The 20,339-nt window shown below is 49.3% G+C and overlaps 2 protein-coding genes across 7 annotated transcripts in view; one reads left to right on the top strand and one right to left on the bottom strand.

The window, feature by feature from the left end:
• Positions 1–20,339, bottom strand: part of LOC102943236 (zinc finger protein 883) — a 2,438,435-nt gene that overhangs the window by 1,854,580 nt on the left and 563,516 nt on the right. The gene's annotated exons all lie outside the window — the stretch shown is intronic.
• LOC114020163 (zinc finger protein 501) overlaps positions 1–20,339 on the top strand; it is a 1,907,800-nt gene that overhangs the window by 1,357,944 nt on the left and 529,517 nt on the right. Inside the window, exon 5 of one of the 5 annotated variants that reach the window (XM_043537386.1) lies at positions 150–3,282. The exons of 3 other annotated variants lie outside the window; for them this stretch is intronic. In XM_043537386.1, coding sequence (XP_043393321.1) covers positions 150–205 — 56 coding nt within the window. In that variant the 3' untranslated portion in view covers positions 206–3,282. Of the gene's footprint in view, positions 1–149; positions 3,283–20,339 lie in introns of those variants that run through there. One more of the 5 variants, XM_043537384.1, reaches the window with a different exon arrangement.

Raw genomic sequence — 20,339 nt, 5'->3', positions numbered from 1 at the left:
AGATGCAGACCAAAACTGATCCCTTCCTCTCTCCTCTGGGGAGAGGTTTGGGGGAAATCAGCTCCTTATATGTTTGATCTCTCCTGCACATATTTTGGTTTGTTCATGCCTTTCTCTATTCCTGTCTCTGAGATTTCCTTTCTCTCCAGCACAGAGAGTGACCTATGTCTGGATTCTTTCTATCTCCCATCAGGTGATGGGATAGTGAGTGAGAATGAGGAGGAGAAACCCCAGCAGGAAGATGCTGAGCCACTAGAACCATATGGGACGTTATCAGGAAGATCCAAAGGGAATGATTCCGGGAGTTGTGCACTCCCAGAACAAGCAAAAGCCTTTGAGACTCAGCAGATGCCAGAGGAAAACTTCAGTAGCCACTCAGACCTTATTACATGCGACAGAATCAATTTGGAAGAGACATCCTACACATGCCATGAGTGTGGGAAAAGCTTCAGTGGGAGCTCAGACCTTTTCACACATCAGATAATCCACAGAAGAGAGAGACCCTACATGTGTTCTGACTGCGGGAAAAGCTTCAGTCAGAGCTATACCCTAATCAGACATTGGAGAACCCACACTGGAGAGAAACCCTACACGTGCCCTGAGTGTGGGAAAAGCTTCAATCAGAGCTCAAACCTTATCAGACATCAGAAAATCCACACAGGTGAGAAACCTTATGAATGCTCTGAATGTGGGAAATGCTTCATTCATACTTCAGCCCTCATCTCACATCAGAAAATCCACACAGGAGAGATGCCCTATGCCTGCTCTGAGTGTGGGAGAAGCTTCAATCAGAGCTCTGACTTGATCACGCATCGTAGGATCCACACAGGCGAGAGGCCCTACATGTGCTCTGTGTGCAGGAAAAGCTTCAATCAGAGCTCAATCCTTCTTAGACATCATAAAATCCACATGAGAGAGAACTATAATAAATGCCTTGACTAGGGCTGGCCAAAGATTTTTCTTTAAAAAAAAAAAAAAATCATATTTGCTAATTCCCACAGAGTGATCTTCGCACCATCTTCACCGTGGTCTCTCAGCTCCCCCAGATGAGTTGCCTGCTTCTGCCTTTTGCAGCTCACCCTTCTTTGGGGTCAGTCCTGGGATCTTTTCTATCAACTCCTTTCTTTTTGAGTTGAAGGAGTGTGTGTCCCTCCAGCCAGGAATCTTCATCAGCTCCAAGTGGGGGAGAGAGGTTTGATCCCAACAAGCTACACTGAGGCAAAAACTACCTGTGCCCTACATCCACTAGGACTGTACATGGCGTTGGCTGCTCAAGTTAGTGATCTTGGTGTAAAAAGACAATTATAGTTGTAGAGCCGATGCAGCCTAGGTGCAGTGGTTGCATTAGCTTTCCCCTTGGCCTGACCTAAACTCCATCACTTTTCCTAGCCTAAACAAACCCTGAGCATCCCAGTTATACTGTTCCCCCATTTCAAAGCAATTGTTAGTCATCAGGTTCCCCCTTTGGGAACAAATTGTTTCATTCGCAGTTGCTCTGATGTTGCTTCAGGTTGTGCTGGAGAGCAGATATTTTTACCACCATTTTCCTCACTTAAAATATATTGAACTATAACAAAGAGTAGGAAAAGGGCAGGGATAGAGAAAAATGTCATTTCACCCTCTGTAACAACAGAAGAAGATAAGATAAGTCAGAGGGATTCCCTTATTCCCCATCACCATCCCAATCCCCCTGTTGTTCAGTTGGTTAGGTCAATATTTTTTCTAAAGGGTTGGGAAGAGGATTCCCTGGTAAATGACTTGGAACTAAGTAAAATACCCATGCATCTGGCTCCCAAAGCAGTTGTGACCCAGTCCCTGCAGGAGATGGCTCCTGAAGATATCTCCTTCCTAATCAGGTGCATGTTGCCTATTATTTGGGAAATGCAATCCCTAGCTAGGTAGGAATGAGAAAAATGGACATTTCTGTTCAGCTCACCCCTGGGAGATGCTGCAAATGTGTAGAAAATGAAATCCATGTTGAATGTGATAGAGCTGCAGAAAGATACCTATTGTTAATAGCTACCTGACTTTTGGTGTCTTACAGGGATTCTAAGACACACCTGAATTTAGTCCCTAATTTAAACCTGTGCCACCAGATTAAAGAAATAAAGGTGCATTTTGGGGGGAGTTATACCTCACTATCACTACTGGTATGTTATACGGTTGGTGAAGGATTCTACATCAGAGAAGTGTAAAATAAATCTTTGACCTTACTTGGAGTAGACAAGAACTCAGATAGAAATTGCAGGTACGAGTGGTTGATTTTCACCCCAGTGATGGACGCTATGGTGACCTGTGGCCCAGGTAAACTATTTTTAGAACGCTGCTCCCTAGTTAAGTGGCATTGATCACACTCCTAAAGGATGCCGTGATTAAACTGGGAACAACTGTCTTTTTCACCTGATTCCTTCAGAGCCATTCCATGCCTATGGATCCCAATTTGGCTTCCTTGTTGGACAAGAAGCACTTCCATGCTGAGAAAATGATGGTAGCCAATGAGGGAGTGTATCAGATTCCAGGTTCAGACTGCAGGATACATGAATGCTGAGTCCAGTCTGTGGTTTGGTCTCTTAGTTTTGCTCTTGAGTCTAACGCATTTGTATCACTTCTCCACCTGCTGCTACTGTGGAATATTAGAAAGTGTGAAAATAGAGCACAGGTGGTTTTTCTCATGATGCAACCTTCCCACATAGTGAGAGACCCCTTCCACCCACACTTCTGGGAGTCAACCCTGGGAGACATGAACTCACAGAAATGGAAGGCTCCTAGGTTATTGTAGAATGTGACTTCATACAAAGCTCACTGGGTAGAAATGGGAATTAAGAGAAAACTGCCCAAAAGGTTTATATTTTGTAATCTTTGAATAAGTTGTTACCAACGACAATGAAATTAAACATGAAGTTAGTGTAATTAGTGTAAACTTTTCAGTGTTACAATATGATTCACATTTTCTTCTCATTCTCTCCCTGCCCCCTCCTACTGTATCGGAAATGGTGGCTAATCCTGAAATTAAAACCTCACTCCAAAGGAATCAGAGTGGGGGAATATGTGAGAGAAATAGCATGTATGAGAATAGAGACCCAGTCTGGACTGTAATTATTTCTATTTCAAATGGAATTCATTTTGATAAATTTTAAAATAAATCTGCTGTTAAGAGGAAAATTACTTGAAACAAGATGTGTAACCTTTTACCCATCCCCTACAGTGCTGATGTGTTTTTGTTTGTTTGTTTGTCTCTCCTCCGGTGGTTGATTTTTAATAAAAGAATGGTTTTGGTTTGAATGCCATCTTCGTTCCATTAACTGAAAGCAAACAGAGCCCTGCAAAGCAATAGGCAATTTTCTTAAACCGTCACAGTGCATCATCTCCACCAATCACAATCCCCTCCTATCATTACAAGCACTGCACGGCTGTACATAGCAACAAATATTCGTGGCTTTCAGCTTCAAATTGCTGCTTCAAGGTATCCCTGATCCTTATGGCCCCACGCTCCGCCCCTCTAATAGCCCTGGTCTCTGGCTGTTCAGATTCAGCCTCCAGGTGCTGAGCCTCTGTGGTCCAGCCCTGAGTGAAGCTTTCACCCTTCCCTCCACAAATAAATGGCCAAAAGCACACTCAACAGTCATTCTGCACTTGCTCAGCCTGTCATAGAACGGCTCCTTGCTGCTGTCAAGGGGCCCCATGTATGGCTTCATAAGCCATGGCATTAAGGGGTAGACAGGGTCTCTGAGCATCACAATGGACATTTTGACTTCCCTACGGTGATCTCCTGCTCCAGGAAGAAAGTCTCTGCTTCCAGCTTCCTGAACAGGCCAGTGTTCCGAAAGATGAATGCGTCATGCACCTTACCGGGTCAGCCTGCATTAATGTCCACGGTGATCCACAAATGCCTGGAGAACCATAGAGAAGTACCCCTTCTGGTAAATGTACTCCGTGACTAGGTGGTCTGGTGCCAGAATTGGAATATGTGTGTCATCTATCCCCCTCCGCAGTTGGCTTCGCACAAATGGGCTTCCCTATCCACAATGTCGCGCACATTGCCCAGAGTCACAGTCTTTCAGAGCAGGATGCAATTAATGGTCCTGCACACTTTTGTAAACACATGTCCAATGGTCGACTTTCTCACCTGAAACTGATCAGCAACCGATTGGTAGCAGTCTGGAATAGCCAGCTTCCACAGTGCAATTGCCACGCACTTCTCCAATAACAGGGCAGCTCTCATTCTCGTGTCCTTGTGCTGCAGGGTTGGGGCGAGCTCATCACAGAGTCCCATGAATGTGGCTTTCCCCATCCAAAAGCAGCCACTGCTCGTCATCCCAGATTTGCATGATGATGTGATCCCACCACTCAGTGCTTGTTTTCTGAGCCCAAAAGCGGCGTTCCACTGTGGTCAGCACCTCTGTGAATGTCACAAGCAATCTCGTGTCACAGCTAGTACGTAGGGTGAGATCAATGTCGAACTCCTCTTGCCTTTGTAGTTTAAGGAATAACTCCACTGCCACTCGTGATGTGTCTGTAGGAGGGAGCAGCATATTGGTCAACAGTGCGGGATCCATTCCTGCTGCCCGAAGAGGCAGAGCGCGCAGTACACCAACCATTGAAAGATGGCGCCAAATGTGGACGGAAGCACAGGGATTGGTGGGATGCGAAGCAAGGCATCATGGGGCATTGGGACAGGTCCCGGGATGCCCCGTGACCCCCTCCACCTTCCCACAACTCTTAGTGGCAGAAGAGGAAGAGATGCTCAGTGGGATAGCTGCTTAGAGTGCACCGCTCCAAATACCGCTGCAAGTCCCGCAAGTGTGAACACACTATTGTGCAGGCAGCTGACAGTTTGAACACACAACAACGGTTTCCCTTCAGCGCTCTCTGAGCAGCACTGTAACTCCTGGTGCTGTAACTCTGCCCGTGTAGACAGCCTCAGAGAGAATGACTGCCAGGATACCAGGACTGATCCCCTCTGGGGAATGAAGCACAACGTCGACAGGCTATGCAGCCTTCACCCGTCTCCTGTACCTGTAAACCCTGCTAGCCCAACGGGCTGGACCATCTACTCCAGTACCTGGTTCCTCAACTGCAGCTACAGTTCCTGCTCCAGGGGAATCCAAAGGCCGAGAGGTGCAGAGATCCAACTCCTTATAACCTTAGAAACGTTTTGTTCCTTTTTCTATTTTTGTCTGTTTCTTTTTATGAACTTGGAGACATCTCAGCCTTCTATTAGATTGGGGTGTAACCGTGTGGCTCAGTGGGTGTGAGTGTGTGAACACCTCTGAAATCTACAAAGGGAAGATGTTAGGAAGAATAGATCCCCAAATCTTAATAGCCTGAAAACTCTGCCCTATGAAATGACTGAATGCATGCTCCTCATCCCTCCTGACCCCCAGCACCCAAATTCCCTCCCAGAGCCTGCACCCAGCACCCCCTCCTACACCCACACCACTTGCCCCAGCCCAGAGCCTTCACCCAAACTCTGTCCCAAAACCAATACCCCTCACCCCCTCCTGCACCCCCACCCCCTGCCCCAGTCTGGAGCCTGCATCCAGCACCGATACTCTATCCCAGAGCCTGCACCCTCACCCCCTTCCAACATACCCCCTCCAGCCCCCAAACTCCCTCCCAGAGCCTGCACCCCCTCCCATTCCCAAACACCCTCCCAGAGACTGCACAGACTGCACCCACACTCCCTCCTAGAGTCTGCACCCCTCGCCCCCTCCTGTATCCCCACCCCCGTCCCAGCCCACAGCCTGCACCCAGCACCCAAACTCCATCCCAGAGCCTGCATCCAAGACCCCCTCCCCCACTCAAACTCCCTCCCAGAGCCCACCCTCTCATCCCTTCTGCACCCAAAGTCCCTCCCAGTGCCTGCACCCCAAACCCCTGCCCCAGCCCAGGGCCTGCACCCCAGACCGCCTCCCCGCACCCAAAGTTCCTCCCAGAGCCTTAGACAGTGGGGGGTGGAGTTTGTGGGGGGCAAGCTCTGGGCGTTCTAGGCACCACCAAAATTTCTACAAACCTGCTGCCCCTGTTGTTTATTGCAGTCCTTGGTTCGCTCCAGCTGCTCCCTCTCTAGAGACTTTTCTATCCCATCTCTCCTTCTCTTCTGGGCTTTCTTTCCCTACTCCCCTTTATTTTCTATGGGACCTGGCCCCATAGTTCTATGTTGTGCAATATCGTGTTTAACTTTCCAAATCAGCTGGGGCCTGGAGAATATTTCCAGGTGGTTGTCCCCTATGTAGATTGCAGTGATTTCTGGTGTGTCCTCACAGGGAACCAGTTCACAAAAAAGAGCCAGGAGCTGGTCCCAGTGCATCCCCCATCTGTTGTGTGGAGAGAAAATTGCCTCCAGGCCAAGGGCCAGCTGAAAACCCCTGGCTGAATTACAGGCTGTCTTGGAAACCCACTGTACAATGCTGTGCCCACAAATTCATATCCCAAGCCACAGGTGTACTTCCATATAATTTAAGCAAGAGACCTGGGGAAGGAAGCAGACAGGGTTAAATCCTGTGGTGCTTACGGCCCACCACATTCATTGGCCTTGCCTCAGACAGGGAACTTATAGGTCCTTCTGCCAGTTAGTGTCAGCAGCAACGAGGGCTGGGTTCAATGTCTAGGGGAGGAGAGCAGCGGAAATGGATGAGGAGAGAGAGTCCCGAGAGAGGAAGCAGCTGGAGGGAAGCAATGAGTGCAGAGTGCAAACCGACCAGCTGAGGGTCACCCAGCAGTCCTGAAATAACAGTAGCTGCAGGTCCCGTGGTCTAATGATCAGCCCTCAGGGCTCTGACTCCTGTCATTAGAGTTCAAATCCCAGTGGGACCTCCTGGTGCTGTGTTGGTTTGCTGTAAAGCCTTGTGCTTGACTTCCCTGTTCCTAGGTGAACCAGAGCGAGGTTTTCCCTTCCTGCTGGGTCACTGATGCCCACTGGAGCTAGGGCTTTGGTCCGGCTGGTTCAACAGGCTGGCTCCAATAGGTTGGGGCCCTAGAATTTAACAGTCTGGCAAGAGATTCCTGCCGGTTGGCCTGATGGTTGTGTTTCTTGCTGCTTCACTTGATCCCCACAAGTTTGGTCTTTGTACCTGCAGCTGCCACGCGCTTCCTCTTGCCCACATGGCACTTAAGGGAAGCAGTCCCAGGCCAGGCTTACTAGTCAGGGAAAGGCAGGAGGGAGAGAGTCCCAGGCTGGAGCCCAGCACACTTTTCCTCCTCTGGGCCCTAGAGCAGAGGCAGCTCTTGCTGACAGCTCTAAGGGAATGCTTAAATGCCACAGAGCAACCGAGGGCAGGGCAAGAGGAGGGGAGGGCCAATGCCCACGCATGAATTCAGAGAGTAATTGATATGCACTCTCCATACACATTGATAAAATGGAGCAGATACTATGTTGCTGAATCTGATAAATTTGACAGACTATTAAAGAGCACATCTTCATATAAATGATACCCAGAAATTGGTGATATCAATATCAGCTGTCAGTTTCCCTGTATAAGCAGACATCCATAGAAACATCAATATTTGGCCTTACAGGAGCTATGAGGCTTCCCTCTAGAGCAAATAAAGGAGAAATGTTGTCATGTTTTACATACATTGTCACCTTACAGATGACTTACAAGTTTCTCACTGTCCTGAGTTCCACGGGACATGGGGAAGCTCTAGGAGATGGCTCCCTTGGGATCATGTATTACATGGATCCAAAGGCTGGGGGAAGCCAGACCCAACCTGCAGCCAGGAATACCAATTCCTAGAAGCTCCCTCCTATAGAGAACTCGGCTGAAGGGTCGTGAAGAAGCTGGATGTGAGGTAATTTTGGCTGAGTGCTTAATGCGATGGATCAGAAATTCATTGAGGTGTCCCCACACAGGTGGAAACGCTGCTGACTAGGAAACTTCCTGTCTCTTTTGTTTTTAGTGCTGTAATATTAGTGGCCAAACATGCTACTCACAAACATCCTCTCTCTCTCTCTCTCTCTCACACACGCACACACACACACACACACACACACTTTTCAAGAAAACCCTTGCAAGAAGTCAAAAGTGCTTGCTGGATCTCACGGCTCGGCTTGATCGAATCCAAACGCAAGCGAAACTTGTCAGGCGTAGGTCAGGGCTGGCGGGGAGTCGGGTGTGGGATGGTTTCAATTACACAGACAGGCACTGTGTGGGGACAGTTGCGAGGTATTTCTCAGGAGATATACAGGTTTGTTTACCACAGCACAGAGCACCCCCCAGTGCAATTACCAGCCCCTGCTCCAGGCTAGACCCCCCAGTCTTGGAGCACTGGGAGGGCGGGCAGTGCGTGGCTGCAGCTCCCCCCAGCCCCAGAGCATTGGGAGGGCAGGCAGCATGGCCCCAGCCTCCTCCGCCCCAGAGGGTCAGGGAGGAAGTCAGTGGCACTGCCCCAGCCTGAGCCGGGGCCACTGCACAGGGGTACTGGAAGTGCGCAGTGCTGCATGCAGTGCGGACGGGAAGGGGGGAGCCCGGGGGTGGGCAGGGCCAGGCCTGCCTGTTTGGGGAGGCACAGCCTCCCCCAGCCTATGGTACCTGCCACCCATGCTTCCCATCCAGACAGATCAGAGCCAATGACCAGTACTGGGTTTACAATGGCGCCGTGGGGCCAGGCCCACATTCAGAAGGTATCATGGCACCGGGACTGGGGCCCTCGCCCCCCCCCCCCACTCCTCCTGTGCTCCACCCTGAGGCCCTGCCCCAGCTCGCTCCTCTCTTCCCCCTCCTCGCCTCTCCCCCCGCTCACTCCTCTCTGCCCCCTCTCTGCCTCGCCCCTCCTGTTCACGCCCCTCTTCCCACTGTTTGATTCTCTCAGCCCCCTCCTGACACCCGCTGCTCACTCCTCTCTGCCCTCTCCCCCGCACCTGTCCACTGCTCATTCCTCTCTGCCCCCCCTCCACATGCGAGCAGTTGGGGGTGCGTAAAGACACCGAGAGGGGCAGGGCTTCGGGGTGGAACATGAGAGCAGGGCCTTGGGGCGGAGCAGCGGAGCTGGGGTAGGGTTGCCAACTTGGTCATATCTAAAAACCGGCCACTCCAGCAGGAGTGCCGGAACCTCTCCTGCCCCATCTCTTCCCTTTGAGGTGCCGCCCCGCCCCACCTCTTCCCCTCAAGGCTCCACCCCCCATTCACTCCTCTCCCCCCCCTTCTCCCCATCACTCGCTGATTTTCCCCTCCCACCTCTCATGCCCGAGTCAGGACGGTCTTGTCTGTGGAGCTAGGGCTGGGAGCCGCATCTGCCTGAAGCAGGTAGGAGGCGGCCCTGGCCGAGTAGGGGCTAGTGCAGGTGATGACCCAGCACCTCCCTGCTTCTTCCGCCCACAGTGACCAGACTTTGGGTGTTGATCTGACCAAACACTGTCAGATCCCATTTTTGACCAGACTTTCTGGCTGAAAACCAGACACCTGGACACCCTAAGGGGTGAGAGGGTCATGGTCCGGGCACCGGAGCCCACAAAAGGTTAATCCGGTCTTGCCGGTGACATAAATGAGGGGGTCTCCCCTAGGATCAGAGGATCAGACAGGGGATGAGGAGGAATTGCTTGTCCTGCCCTCCCCTCTCCGCAGGATCACTGCAGAACGATCAAACTTTGGGAGCTAATATTCTTCCTCCCGCTCTCCAAGTGCCGATGCTGATCCATTGGGGTTTAACAGAGTCACACGTGGGGTGACTGGGGTGATGGCCCCACGAAGGGGGTTAGCTCTCTCTCCTGCCTGAAGTGAGGCCATAGCAGCTCCCACAAGGGGCCTACATCCCCCTTACTGAGATAGGAATTATCTCTAGGTGTTTCATGCCTCAGGTCTCCCTCTGCACGCAGAGGTGTCAGAAATCTCCCAATCCAGGTCAGTGACAGAAGGCAGGGGGTCACCCCCTGATCTGAAGCATAGCAGAGCGTTTCCCTGGGGAGCTGAGTATGACCTGGCTCCAGAGGGGCAGCGAGCTGGTGCTGCTGTCACTGTGCAGGAAACAAACGGACTCCAAACTCCATGGGATTAAAATCTCATTTGGGGGCAGAGGAGGAGGGGACCGATTTATGATTTTTGAATGGATTGAGTTGGTGAAACTACATCCAAACCCTAATCCTCACCCCAGCAGATAAATGTCTCTGTGCCCTCGACCTTCTGCCAGCTGGGATCAGGGGCATCCTCACTGGGGGATGAAGAGCAGCCTGTAATCCCCCCTAACTCCATAACTGGGATCAGGGAGCTCCTTGATGGGGAATAGGGAGGGACCAGCTTGTATCTCACTCAGCCCTAATGCTGGGGTGAGGAGCCTGGTGGAGAGGGACGGTGCCCAGCTGCTGTGTGAACTGCTCCATGGACTCCCCATTTACCACCCATTTCTCCAATAATCCACCTAATAACCCTCTTCCCCCCAAATCCGCCTTGGCTTCCATAATCCCCCTCACAGCTCTATTTTCCCTGACTCCCTGTGCCCCCGTACCCCTCCTCCCATACCCTCAATATGCCCCCAAATGTCCTCACACCCACAGAGTATCGGCCATGCTCTGTACCCAGGCAGCCAGTCCGCATTCACACCTGCCCTCTGCGGGAATCACACACCCGTATCCCACCAGGTGCTTTTCTCACAGCCACATCCTTCTAGGCAGCGATGGGGGGGACAGCAGCACCTCCCCCAGGGCCACCAGCAGTGGTTGGGCCCTGCCTCCCTCTGGAGACACACAAGCTGGAAGAGAAGGCAGCCAGTGAGTTCCCCACCTTCCTGGGCGCGGTGGAATCGGGCTTCAGCTCTGGGATGGCTGGTGGCCAGCCCCAGCCATGGGGCTTCGGGCTCCTTTCCCAGGCTGTGCAGTGGTGGGCTCTGGCCCAGAGCTCACCCTACAACTCCCATGGCCTCTGCTGCCTCCCACAGGGCCCCATCGCCCCTGGCCCCTGCTGCCTCCATATCCACCTCCCCCATCCAGGACTTAATTTGTCCCCGGGCTTGCCAGGGCTGAATAAATCTGCTGCTGTGAAAAGTGATATTTGTCTGTTTCTTAATATCACTTTTCACGGCAGATTTAGTAGCTAACAAGTCTTTAAAAAACAACAACAACAAAAGCAAAAGAAACAACAAGAGAAAAGACAAGAACATGCAAAGCACCCTTAGTTTTGTTTCTATTCTATTTACATCCAGTAAAGAATCGCAACAACTGTACATCATTTTTATTATGCCAAAAAAGAAAAAAATCCCACATAAATTACAATGATTTGGACATGACTATCTGCATATTTATTTTTCCTAAAGTTAATTAAGTATTTTGGGGGAAATTGTCAGTGCCAGCAAGAGTTGGTGACCACTCTGATATATTTATTAACAGTCCTCCCCCCACCTGATTGGCTTAGATATAAAGTGAGTAAACAGGAAGTGGCCTGCTGGGTAAATTACCCCCAATGGTTAATGCCTACACAGCATCAGAATCACACACAGAGCATGTCTAGTAACTGCTGGCCCCTGCTTCCATAGGCACCAACTTTCCCCAGCACCAGCGAGTGCTCGTGCCCTCCCACGTCTGGCCCCACCCCTGCCCCACTTCCAACCCTTTCCCCAAAGTCCCCTCCCAACTCCACCCCCAACCAGCCCCTATTGGACCCCCTCCCAAATCCCTGCCCTGGCCTTGCCTCCTCCCCTGAGCATGCCACGTTCCCCCACCTCCTCGCTCCCTCTCAGTGTTTGCCACGTGAAACAGCTGTTTTGTGGCGGCAAGCGCTGGGAGCCAGGGGGAAAAAGAGGGCACACGGTGTTAGGATATAAATATTCAGGCCTGTCTGTAAAGGTCTATACTCTTAGGAATTTAGGTGTATTCTTATCACTTGGCTAGTTAGAGGTATAAAAGAAAGAATCAAAATCACTGTCTGCCGGTGTAAGGGCCTTCTCTTACTGTGACAGTCTGAGGCCCTGTGTTTAGGGCTAAGCAACAGAGGCAGCCATAAGCTGGGAAGCGACCGGTCACCTCCTCACGTTCCAAACTAGTCACATTGAAGTAAGGTGCTATTGGGCTGTTAGGAATACAATCCTGTCCTGATAATGCCTATCGCCTCCAGAGAATGGGAAGTGTCTAGAAAACGTAAAAGGAAACTTAGTTTAATAGCATCCTGTCTGGCAAGAACTCACTTATCAATAGCTGGGATGTGGCCATTTTTCAACAAAAAAACTTCGAAAACAGACTCCAACGAGAGACTGCTGAATTGGAATTAATTTGCAAATTGGATACAATTAACTTAGGCTTGAATAGAGACTGGGAGTGGTTGAGTCATTACACAAAGTAAAACTATTTCCCCTTGTTTATTCCCCGCCCCCCCCCCCCCCCCCCCGCTATTCCTCAGACGTTCTTGTTAACTGCTGGAAATGGCCCACCTGAATTATCACTACAAAGGGTTTTCTCCCCCCTCCCCACTCTCCTGCTGGTAATAGCTCATCTTAAGTGATCACTCTCCTTACAGTGTGCATGATAAACACCCATTTTTTCATGTTCTGTGTGTATATAAATCCCCCCACTGTATTTTCCACTGAATGCATCCGATGAAGTGAGCTGTAGCTCACAAAAGTTTACGATCAAATAAATTGGTTAGTCTCTAAGGTGCCACAAGTACTCCTTTTCTTTTTGCGAATACAGACTAACACGGCTACTACTCTGAAACCTGTCACTTTGCTATTGTTGTTCTGTATCATCTCTGTCTGGTTCTCTGATTGTTCCTGTCTGCTGTATAATTAATTTTGCTGGGTGTAAACTAATTAAGGTGGTGGGATATAATTGGTTACATAATCATGTTACAATATGTTAGGATTGGTTAATTAAATTTCAGGAAAATGATTGGTTAAGGTATAGCTAAGCAGAACTCAAGTTTATATATAGTCTGCAGTCAATCAGGAAGTGGGTGGGTGTGTGGGTGGGAAATGGGAACAGGGAATGGGGAAATCGGAATCATATTTTGCTAAAGGGGGAAATGGGAACTGGGACACAGGTAAGCCTCTGTGGTGTCAGAGCTGGGAAGGGGGACACTAAGGAAGGAAACTGGAATCATGCTTGCTGGAAGTTCACCCCAATAAACATCGAATTGCTTGCACCTTTGGACTTGGGGTATTGTTGCTCTCTGTTCATGCGAGAAGGACCAGGGAAGGAAGTGGGTGAAGGAATAAGCCCCCTAACACGTGGCACACTCAGGGGAGGACGCAGAGGCAGAGCGGAGGCAGAGGTGAGATGATGCGGGGGGGTCGGGGAGCTGCTGGTGGGTGCAGAGCACCCCCCATATTTTTCCCATGGGTGCTCCAGCCCCAGAGCCCCACGGAGTCTGCCCCACGGAGTCTGTGCCTATGCCTGCTTCTGAATGTTTCTGCACCATTAATAGCCCGGCCCTCTGCACACGTTGTAGAGACACAACATCACGGGCCTGTAAGTCACCTGAAAACATCTGTCTTGCAGCCTATCGGAATGTGACTTCACACCTTTGTGGATATCGCAGTCATGAACTCATAAATATTGCTGTCATAATGGAAGAGACGGGGCTGGGGTTGCACCAGTTGAGGCCTTATCCGTGCTGAGTAGGGAGGAAGAATTACTTCTTCTGGCTTGCTTACAACTCCCCTGCTGACCCATCCCAGAATGAGGTTTGCTTTTTTGGCAACAGTGTTACATTGTTGACCCACATTTAGTTTGTGATTCACTATGACCCCAGATCCCTGTCTGCAGTACTCCTTGTTCGGCAGTCATTTCCCATTGTGTATTTGTGCAGTTGATTACTCCTTCCTAAGTGGAGTACTTTGCATTTGTCATTATTGAATTTCATCCTATTTACTTCAAACCTTTTTCTCCAGTTTGTCAAGATCGTTCTGAAGTCTCAAATAACTTTTGGTTACTTGATAAAAAGAACTTTTTAAAAAGTGAACAATTAAAAGGTGCAAAACTATATTGAGAATGGATTACAAGAAAGGGAGACCAGTTCAGGGACTCAGAACAGCGGAGAGGACAAATTTTTTATTGGTATGAGACTTTATGCAGACATAGAGACTGATTAGGGACTCAAACACTAAAACATGTATGACCACTATATCTATCCATGTTGGGGATGGTATATAACAAATATACTGGTGGAGCTGGGGGAAATACATGGCTGAGGAAATTTCCTGTGGCCAAAAGATAGTTCTTTAGCATGACAACGTTCTGGGCTAATGACAAGGTCCACTTACTCCACTGGCCGAACCATTCCTCACAGGCCAGCAGCTGCCTCTCCCAGTTCACATTCCCCACCTCATCACTGACCGAACGCTAGAAGGCCCAGCTCATCAACCTGCCCATTCTTGCAGCCCTCCTCTTCCGCCCTGACTGACAGGGAGGAGTATTAAGCCTCCCTCCCTGAGGCCAGCCCTTCAGCATTCCTGGGGAACACCAATGCCGCCCAAGTGACTTGGGGCCAGTAGGTCAACCAATAGGGCTGCCTCCTAGGCCAGGCTGCAGCCCAGCTTCAGGACTCAGAGGAAATGGAGCTCGCATCCCTACCTTCAGGGCTCCAGGCACGGCCAGCCTTCTGGATCAAATGTCCCCTCTTGTGCTCAAGTCACAACAGCTAGTGGGCAAAAGACAGGCTCCCGTGTGATTTGAAAGAGCAAGACAAAGCCTTGGGACACCCAGTAGCATTAAGTGCTGAAATAACTATCCCAAGGTCCAACTGAGACTTGAACTCGGATTGTAGGATTCAAAGGCTGGAGTGCTAGCCCTTACTCCATGGGATAAATGGGGAACAGCTTGTGTTCTGCTGACTTCTGGTGTGGAAGGGCCTGGGTGGACAGTTTTTCCCTTCTTTGCTCAAGGCCTCAATGGCCTCTGTCCAGCCCTGTATTTGCTCAACAGGTCGGCATGCAGTGGTTTGCTGTAGACCCATAGGCCTTTCTTCCTCCAGACTGTGAGGCCAGTGGGCATGTGAGAAAGTTGCCCCTTCAGTCTCTGGCACTAAATGGACCTTCCTAGGAAAGGCCAAGTCCTGAAAAGAAAAAAAAAGTAACACCAAGGAAGGTACTGAAGAGACACCTCCTGAGGGATACTACAGGGGGAAAGAATCCCTTCTCTACCTGATCAGGGACTTGAACTCTGGTCCCTCAGATTAAAAGTTTGGTCCACTACTAACTGAGCTAACCAGGCTCACATACAAAAAGGGCAAGTTTGGCGCAGAAGAGAAACTAGTCAAGAAAAAGAAGGCAGGAAACAATACAGAAAACTTGCTACTCTCACTCTCTTAGCAGCCCTAGCCCCAGCCTCCTCTTCCATGCAGTGCCCTGAGACCTTCTTCTTTCAGTTAAATATTGGATCCAGGAGAAAACACGGTTATACAAAGCAAAACGAAATCACAGACAGAAATGCCATTGGAAGAACAAAAAGAAAAAAGGAAAATGCATTCCCCATCATATTATGGTATCTGGGCCAATCCTGCACTGAGAGGACCTGCTAACGTTATAGAATCCTAGAATATCAGGATTGGAAGGGACCTCAGGAGTCCAACCCCCTGCTCAAAGCAGGACCAATTGTTAGGGGGCTTATTCCTTCACCCACTTACTTCCCTGGTCCTTCTCACATGAACAGAGAGCAACAATACCCAAAGTCCAAAGGTGCAAACAATTCAATGTTTATTGGGGTGAACTTCCAGCAAGCATGATTCCAGTTTCCTTCCTTAGTGTCCCCCTTCCCAGCTCTGACACCACAGAGCCTTACACCTGTGTCCCTGTTCCCATTCCTGCCCTTAGCCAAACATGATTCCAATTTCCCCACCCCCATTCCCTGTTCCCATTTCCACCCCACACACCCACCCACTCACTTCCTGATTGACTGCAGACTATATAGTAAAACTTGAGTTTTGTTAGCTATACCTTAACCAATCATTTTCCTGAAATTTAACTAACCAATCCTAACATATTGTAACATGATTATGTAACCAATTATATCCCACCACCTTAATTAGTTTACATCCAGCAGAATTAATTATACAGCAGACAGGAACAATCAGAGAACCAGACAGAGACGATACAGACAAACAATAGGGAAATGGGGACTACAGTGATAGAACAAACACAGAAATGAGGATTTCACATCCCAGCTATTGAAAAATGAGTTCTTTCCAGACAGGATGCTATCAAACTAAGTTTCCTTTTACATCTTCTAGGCACTTCCCTTTCTCTGGAGGCGATAGGCATTATCAGGACAGGATTGTATTCCTAACAGCCCAATAGTACCTTACTTCAACGTGACTAGGTTGGAATGTGAGGATGTGACCGGTCGCTTCCCAGCTTATGGCTGCCTCTGTTGCTTAGCCAAAGATCTTAGCCTAAGCACAGGGCCTCAGACTGTCACAGTAAGAGAAGGACCTTACACTGGCAGACAGTGATTTTGATTCTCTCTTTTATATCTCTATAACTAGCTAAGTGATAAGACTACACCTAAATTCTTAGAGTCTAGGCCTTTACAGACAGGCCTGAATATCTATATCCTAACACCAATCCCCAACTAAATCATCCCAGCCAGGGCTTTGTCAAGCCTGACCTTAAAAACCTCAAAGGAAGGAGATTCCACCACCTCCCTAGGTAACGCATTCCAGTTCTTCACCACTCTCCTAGGGAAAAAGTTTTTCCTAATATCCAACCTAAACCTCCCCCACTGCAACTTGAGACCATTACTCCTTGTTCTGTCATCTGCTACCACTGAGAACAATCTAGAGCCATCCTCTTTGGAACCCCCTTTCAGGTAGTTGAAAGCAGCTATCAAATCCCCCCTCATTCTTCTCTTCCGCAGACTAAACAATCCCAGTTCCCTCAGCCTCTCCTCATAAGTCATGTGTTCCAGTCCCCTAATAATTTTTGTTGCCCTCTGCTGGATGCCTTCACAGAATCAGAGAATATCAGAGTTGGAAGGGACCTCAGGCGGTCATCAAGTCCAACCCCCTGCTCAAAGCAGGACCAATCCCCAATTTTTGCCCCAGATCCCTAAATGGCCCCCTCAAGGATTGAATTCACAACCTTAGGTTTAGCACGCCAATGCTGAAACCACTGAGCTATCCCTCCCCCCAATTATTTTCAATTTTTTTACATCCTTCTTGTAGTGTGGGGCCCAAAACTGGACACAGTACTCCAGACAAGGCCTCACCAATGTCGAATAGAGGGGAACAAGCACGTTCCTCGATCTGCTGGCAATGCCCCTACTTATACATCCCAAAATGCCATTGGCCTTCTTGGCAACAAGGGCACACTGTTGACTCATATCCAGCTTCTCATCCACTGTAACCCCTAGGTCCTTCTCTGCAGAACTGCTGCCGAGCCATTCGGTCCCTAGTCTGTAGCGGTGCATGGGGTTCTTCCGTCCTAAGTGCAGGACTCTGCACTTGTCCTTGTTGAACCGCATCAGATTTCTTTCGGCCCAATCCTCCAATTTGTCTAGGTCCCTCTGTATCCTATCCCTACCCTCCAGCATATCTCCCACTCCTCCCAGTTTAGTGTCATCTGCAAACTTGCTGAGGGTGCAATCCACACCATCCTCCCGATCATTTATGAAGATATTGAACAAAACTGGCCCCAGGAATGACCCTTGGGGCACTCCACTTGATACCGGCTGCCAACTAGACATGGAGCCATTGATCACTACCCGTTGAGCCTGATAATCTAGCCAGCTTTCTATCCACCTTATAGTCCATTCATCCAGCCCATACTTCTTTAACTTGCTGGCAAGAATACTGTGGGAGACTGTGTCAAAAGCTTTGCTAAAGTCAAGGAACAAAACGTCCACTGCTTTCCCTTCATCCACAGAACCAGTTATCTCGTCATAGAAGGCAATTAGATTAGTCAGGCATGACTTGCCCTTGGTGAATCCATGCTGACTGTTCCTGATCACTTTCCTCTCCTCAAACTCCTCTTCACAATAGTAGAGCCATAAAAGGCTTCAAAGCCCACTGTGCCCAACCCCCAGATCTTGGTACTTAAAGGGTGTGTTTTTGTTTTATTTTGCTTGGTAATTTACTTTGTTCTGTCTGTTATTACTTGAACCATTTAAATCTTACTTTTTATATATTGAATAAAATTACTTTTTACTTATTAATTAACCCAGAGCAAGCAATTAATACCTGCGGGAGCAAACAGCTGTTCATACCTCTCTATCAGTGTTATAGAGGGGGGAACAATTTATGAGTTTACCCTGTCTAAGCTTTATACAGAATAAAAGGGATTTATTTGCGGTTTGAACCCCATTGGGAACTGGGTATCTGGGTGTTGGAGACAGGAGCGCTTCTTAAGCTGTTTTCAGTTAAGCTTGCAGCTTTGGGGGACATGGACCAGACCTGGGCCTGTGTTTGTAGCAGGCTAGCTTGTTTGGCTCAACAAGGAAGGGTACTGAAGTCCCAAGCTGGCAGGGAAAACGGGCTCAGAGGTAGTCCCAGCACATCAGGTGGCAGCCCAAGGGGTTTTCTGTGACTCACCCCATCACAGGACCTTCAGTCTGAACCAGTATGGCCATTCTAACATCCTTATGCTCCTTTCATGTAGATGCCTGGGCTTCTGCCTCACAATGTGTCCCTGAGCTCTCAGCCAAAATGCTCCAGACGGGCAAACACTCTGGGATCCTGAAGCCTCTGCCACCCAGCTAGTGCCCTATGGCTCATCCCTAACCCTTCATGCTGCTCCTTTCTACAGAACGTGAACGGAGAGGAGGCGGTGCAGGAGCCTTCTGGGGACGCAGATCTGAGGCTTTGGGAGAGACAGATTGTCTGAGACATCAGAGCGCTGTAAACCATGCAGCCACCCCCTAAATCAGGGGCCTGTTCCAGCCCTGAGTGTGGGCTCCTCAGATCCCTCCCACAGAGCAGAGGGCCCACAGATTACAGCCTGAAAATAGACATGTGAAACTTAACTCCTGCTCTCTCTGACAGGGCCTCCCCTAGACCAAATGGCACCCCAGGCAAGAAGCTTCTTCGCTGCCCCCGGCCCCCATATGTTAAAATTTTGAATACGTTATTTTTTACTGCACGTGGAGCTCATTTTATGATTTTCATGCACAATTTGGATGCATGATTTTCTCTGTCATATAAAATGATACATTTGCAGGCTAGGATCTGTAAATCTGTATTTTTCATTCCATGTGAGCAAATAAAAAAAAATCATTTCAACTAAACATATAGAAACTTTTAAATTTAAACCGTAACTGAAATGTGCAAACATCTAGAAATTGAACGGCCACCAACACAGGGTGGACCAGTCTTAACTAGAGTTACAGTAAGAGACAGCGTTTGAATGTTAATTCTAGTGCTTTAGTTCAAAGGTCATTTTTCTCACCTTTGCCCTCATGAACTTAAGCTCAGCATTAGAGAGATCGAAACACTGGCCAATGGCATTTTCAAGTGATAAAATAGCAAGCGATGTCGGTCTCTCCTTGGCCATTGTAGATGAAAGATATGTTTTAATGAGCCTGAGCATCAAGGCAAGGGTGGATCTGTCTATCTCCGTCCTCTACGCTAGTGGGCCCCAATTCCCTGGCAACCAGTAGGTGAAGCTGAGACAACAGGGTGGGGTGGCAAGTGTCAGCAGGACTCTTGTTGCCGGGGTCTAGCTGCCCAACTTCCTCCCCGTGCCACTGGGCCCCAGTCGCCTTCAGCCAAGGAACTAAGGCAGGAATGGGGTGAGGAAGCAAGTCAAGCTGTGCAAGGCAGGCAAAAATTCAACTTGCCTTCGTGGGCTACTCGCAATGATGTTCTTTTTGTGTGCCATGGCTGACAAAAACATCCTGACAGAGAAACAGCAGGCCAAAAAGCTGCCCTGTAGGTACCAAAGTCATTCAGTCAGGAGAGCATTAGACTGAAGATCTAGAGGTCCCTGGTTCAATCCCAGGCTTTGGCATGCTCTTTGGTCCCTTTGTGTGCAGGGGTGAGCTGTTTTCTGGAAGTGCAGACCTGCCACAAGTCCCTCATTTCAGGCTCCCCAGCAGGAAAAGACAGCGTGGGCTTGTGCACCAAGTTGGCCCACCTGAGCTTTCTTTCTTCTCTTGCTCTTTCTCAGCAAGGGGAAGAAAAAGAAGCTCTCCTTCAAGCTGGAGTCACAAGGGAGACGTAAGGATGACTTCCTGAGCGCCAGCTCCAGTCCTTTGCTCTACCACCTGACCTACCGAAGGGCTGCCACCACTTTCTCCAGGTTTGCCCACCAGTGTGTGCCAGGGCGAGCACCAGCCAAGTGGATGGAATTTGAAAGGAGAGGCGGAGCCCTGCAACAAACCTTCTGTAGTGTAGTGGTTATCATGTTTTCCCAACACGCAAAAGGCCCCTGGTTTGAAACCATGCAGAAACATGATGGCTTACTTTTCCCAGCTCCCCTTGCAGTCC

The sequence above is a fragment of the Chelonia mydas genome, chromosome 28 (assembly GCF_015237465.2).
Source record: "Chelonia mydas isolate rCheMyd1 chromosome 28, rCheMyd1.pri.v2, whole genome shotgun sequence".
Taxonomy (NCBI): Eukaryota; Metazoa; Chordata; order Testudines; family Cheloniidae; genus Chelonia; species Chelonia mydas.
This window is presented reverse-complemented; position numbering and strand designations above follow the sequence as displayed.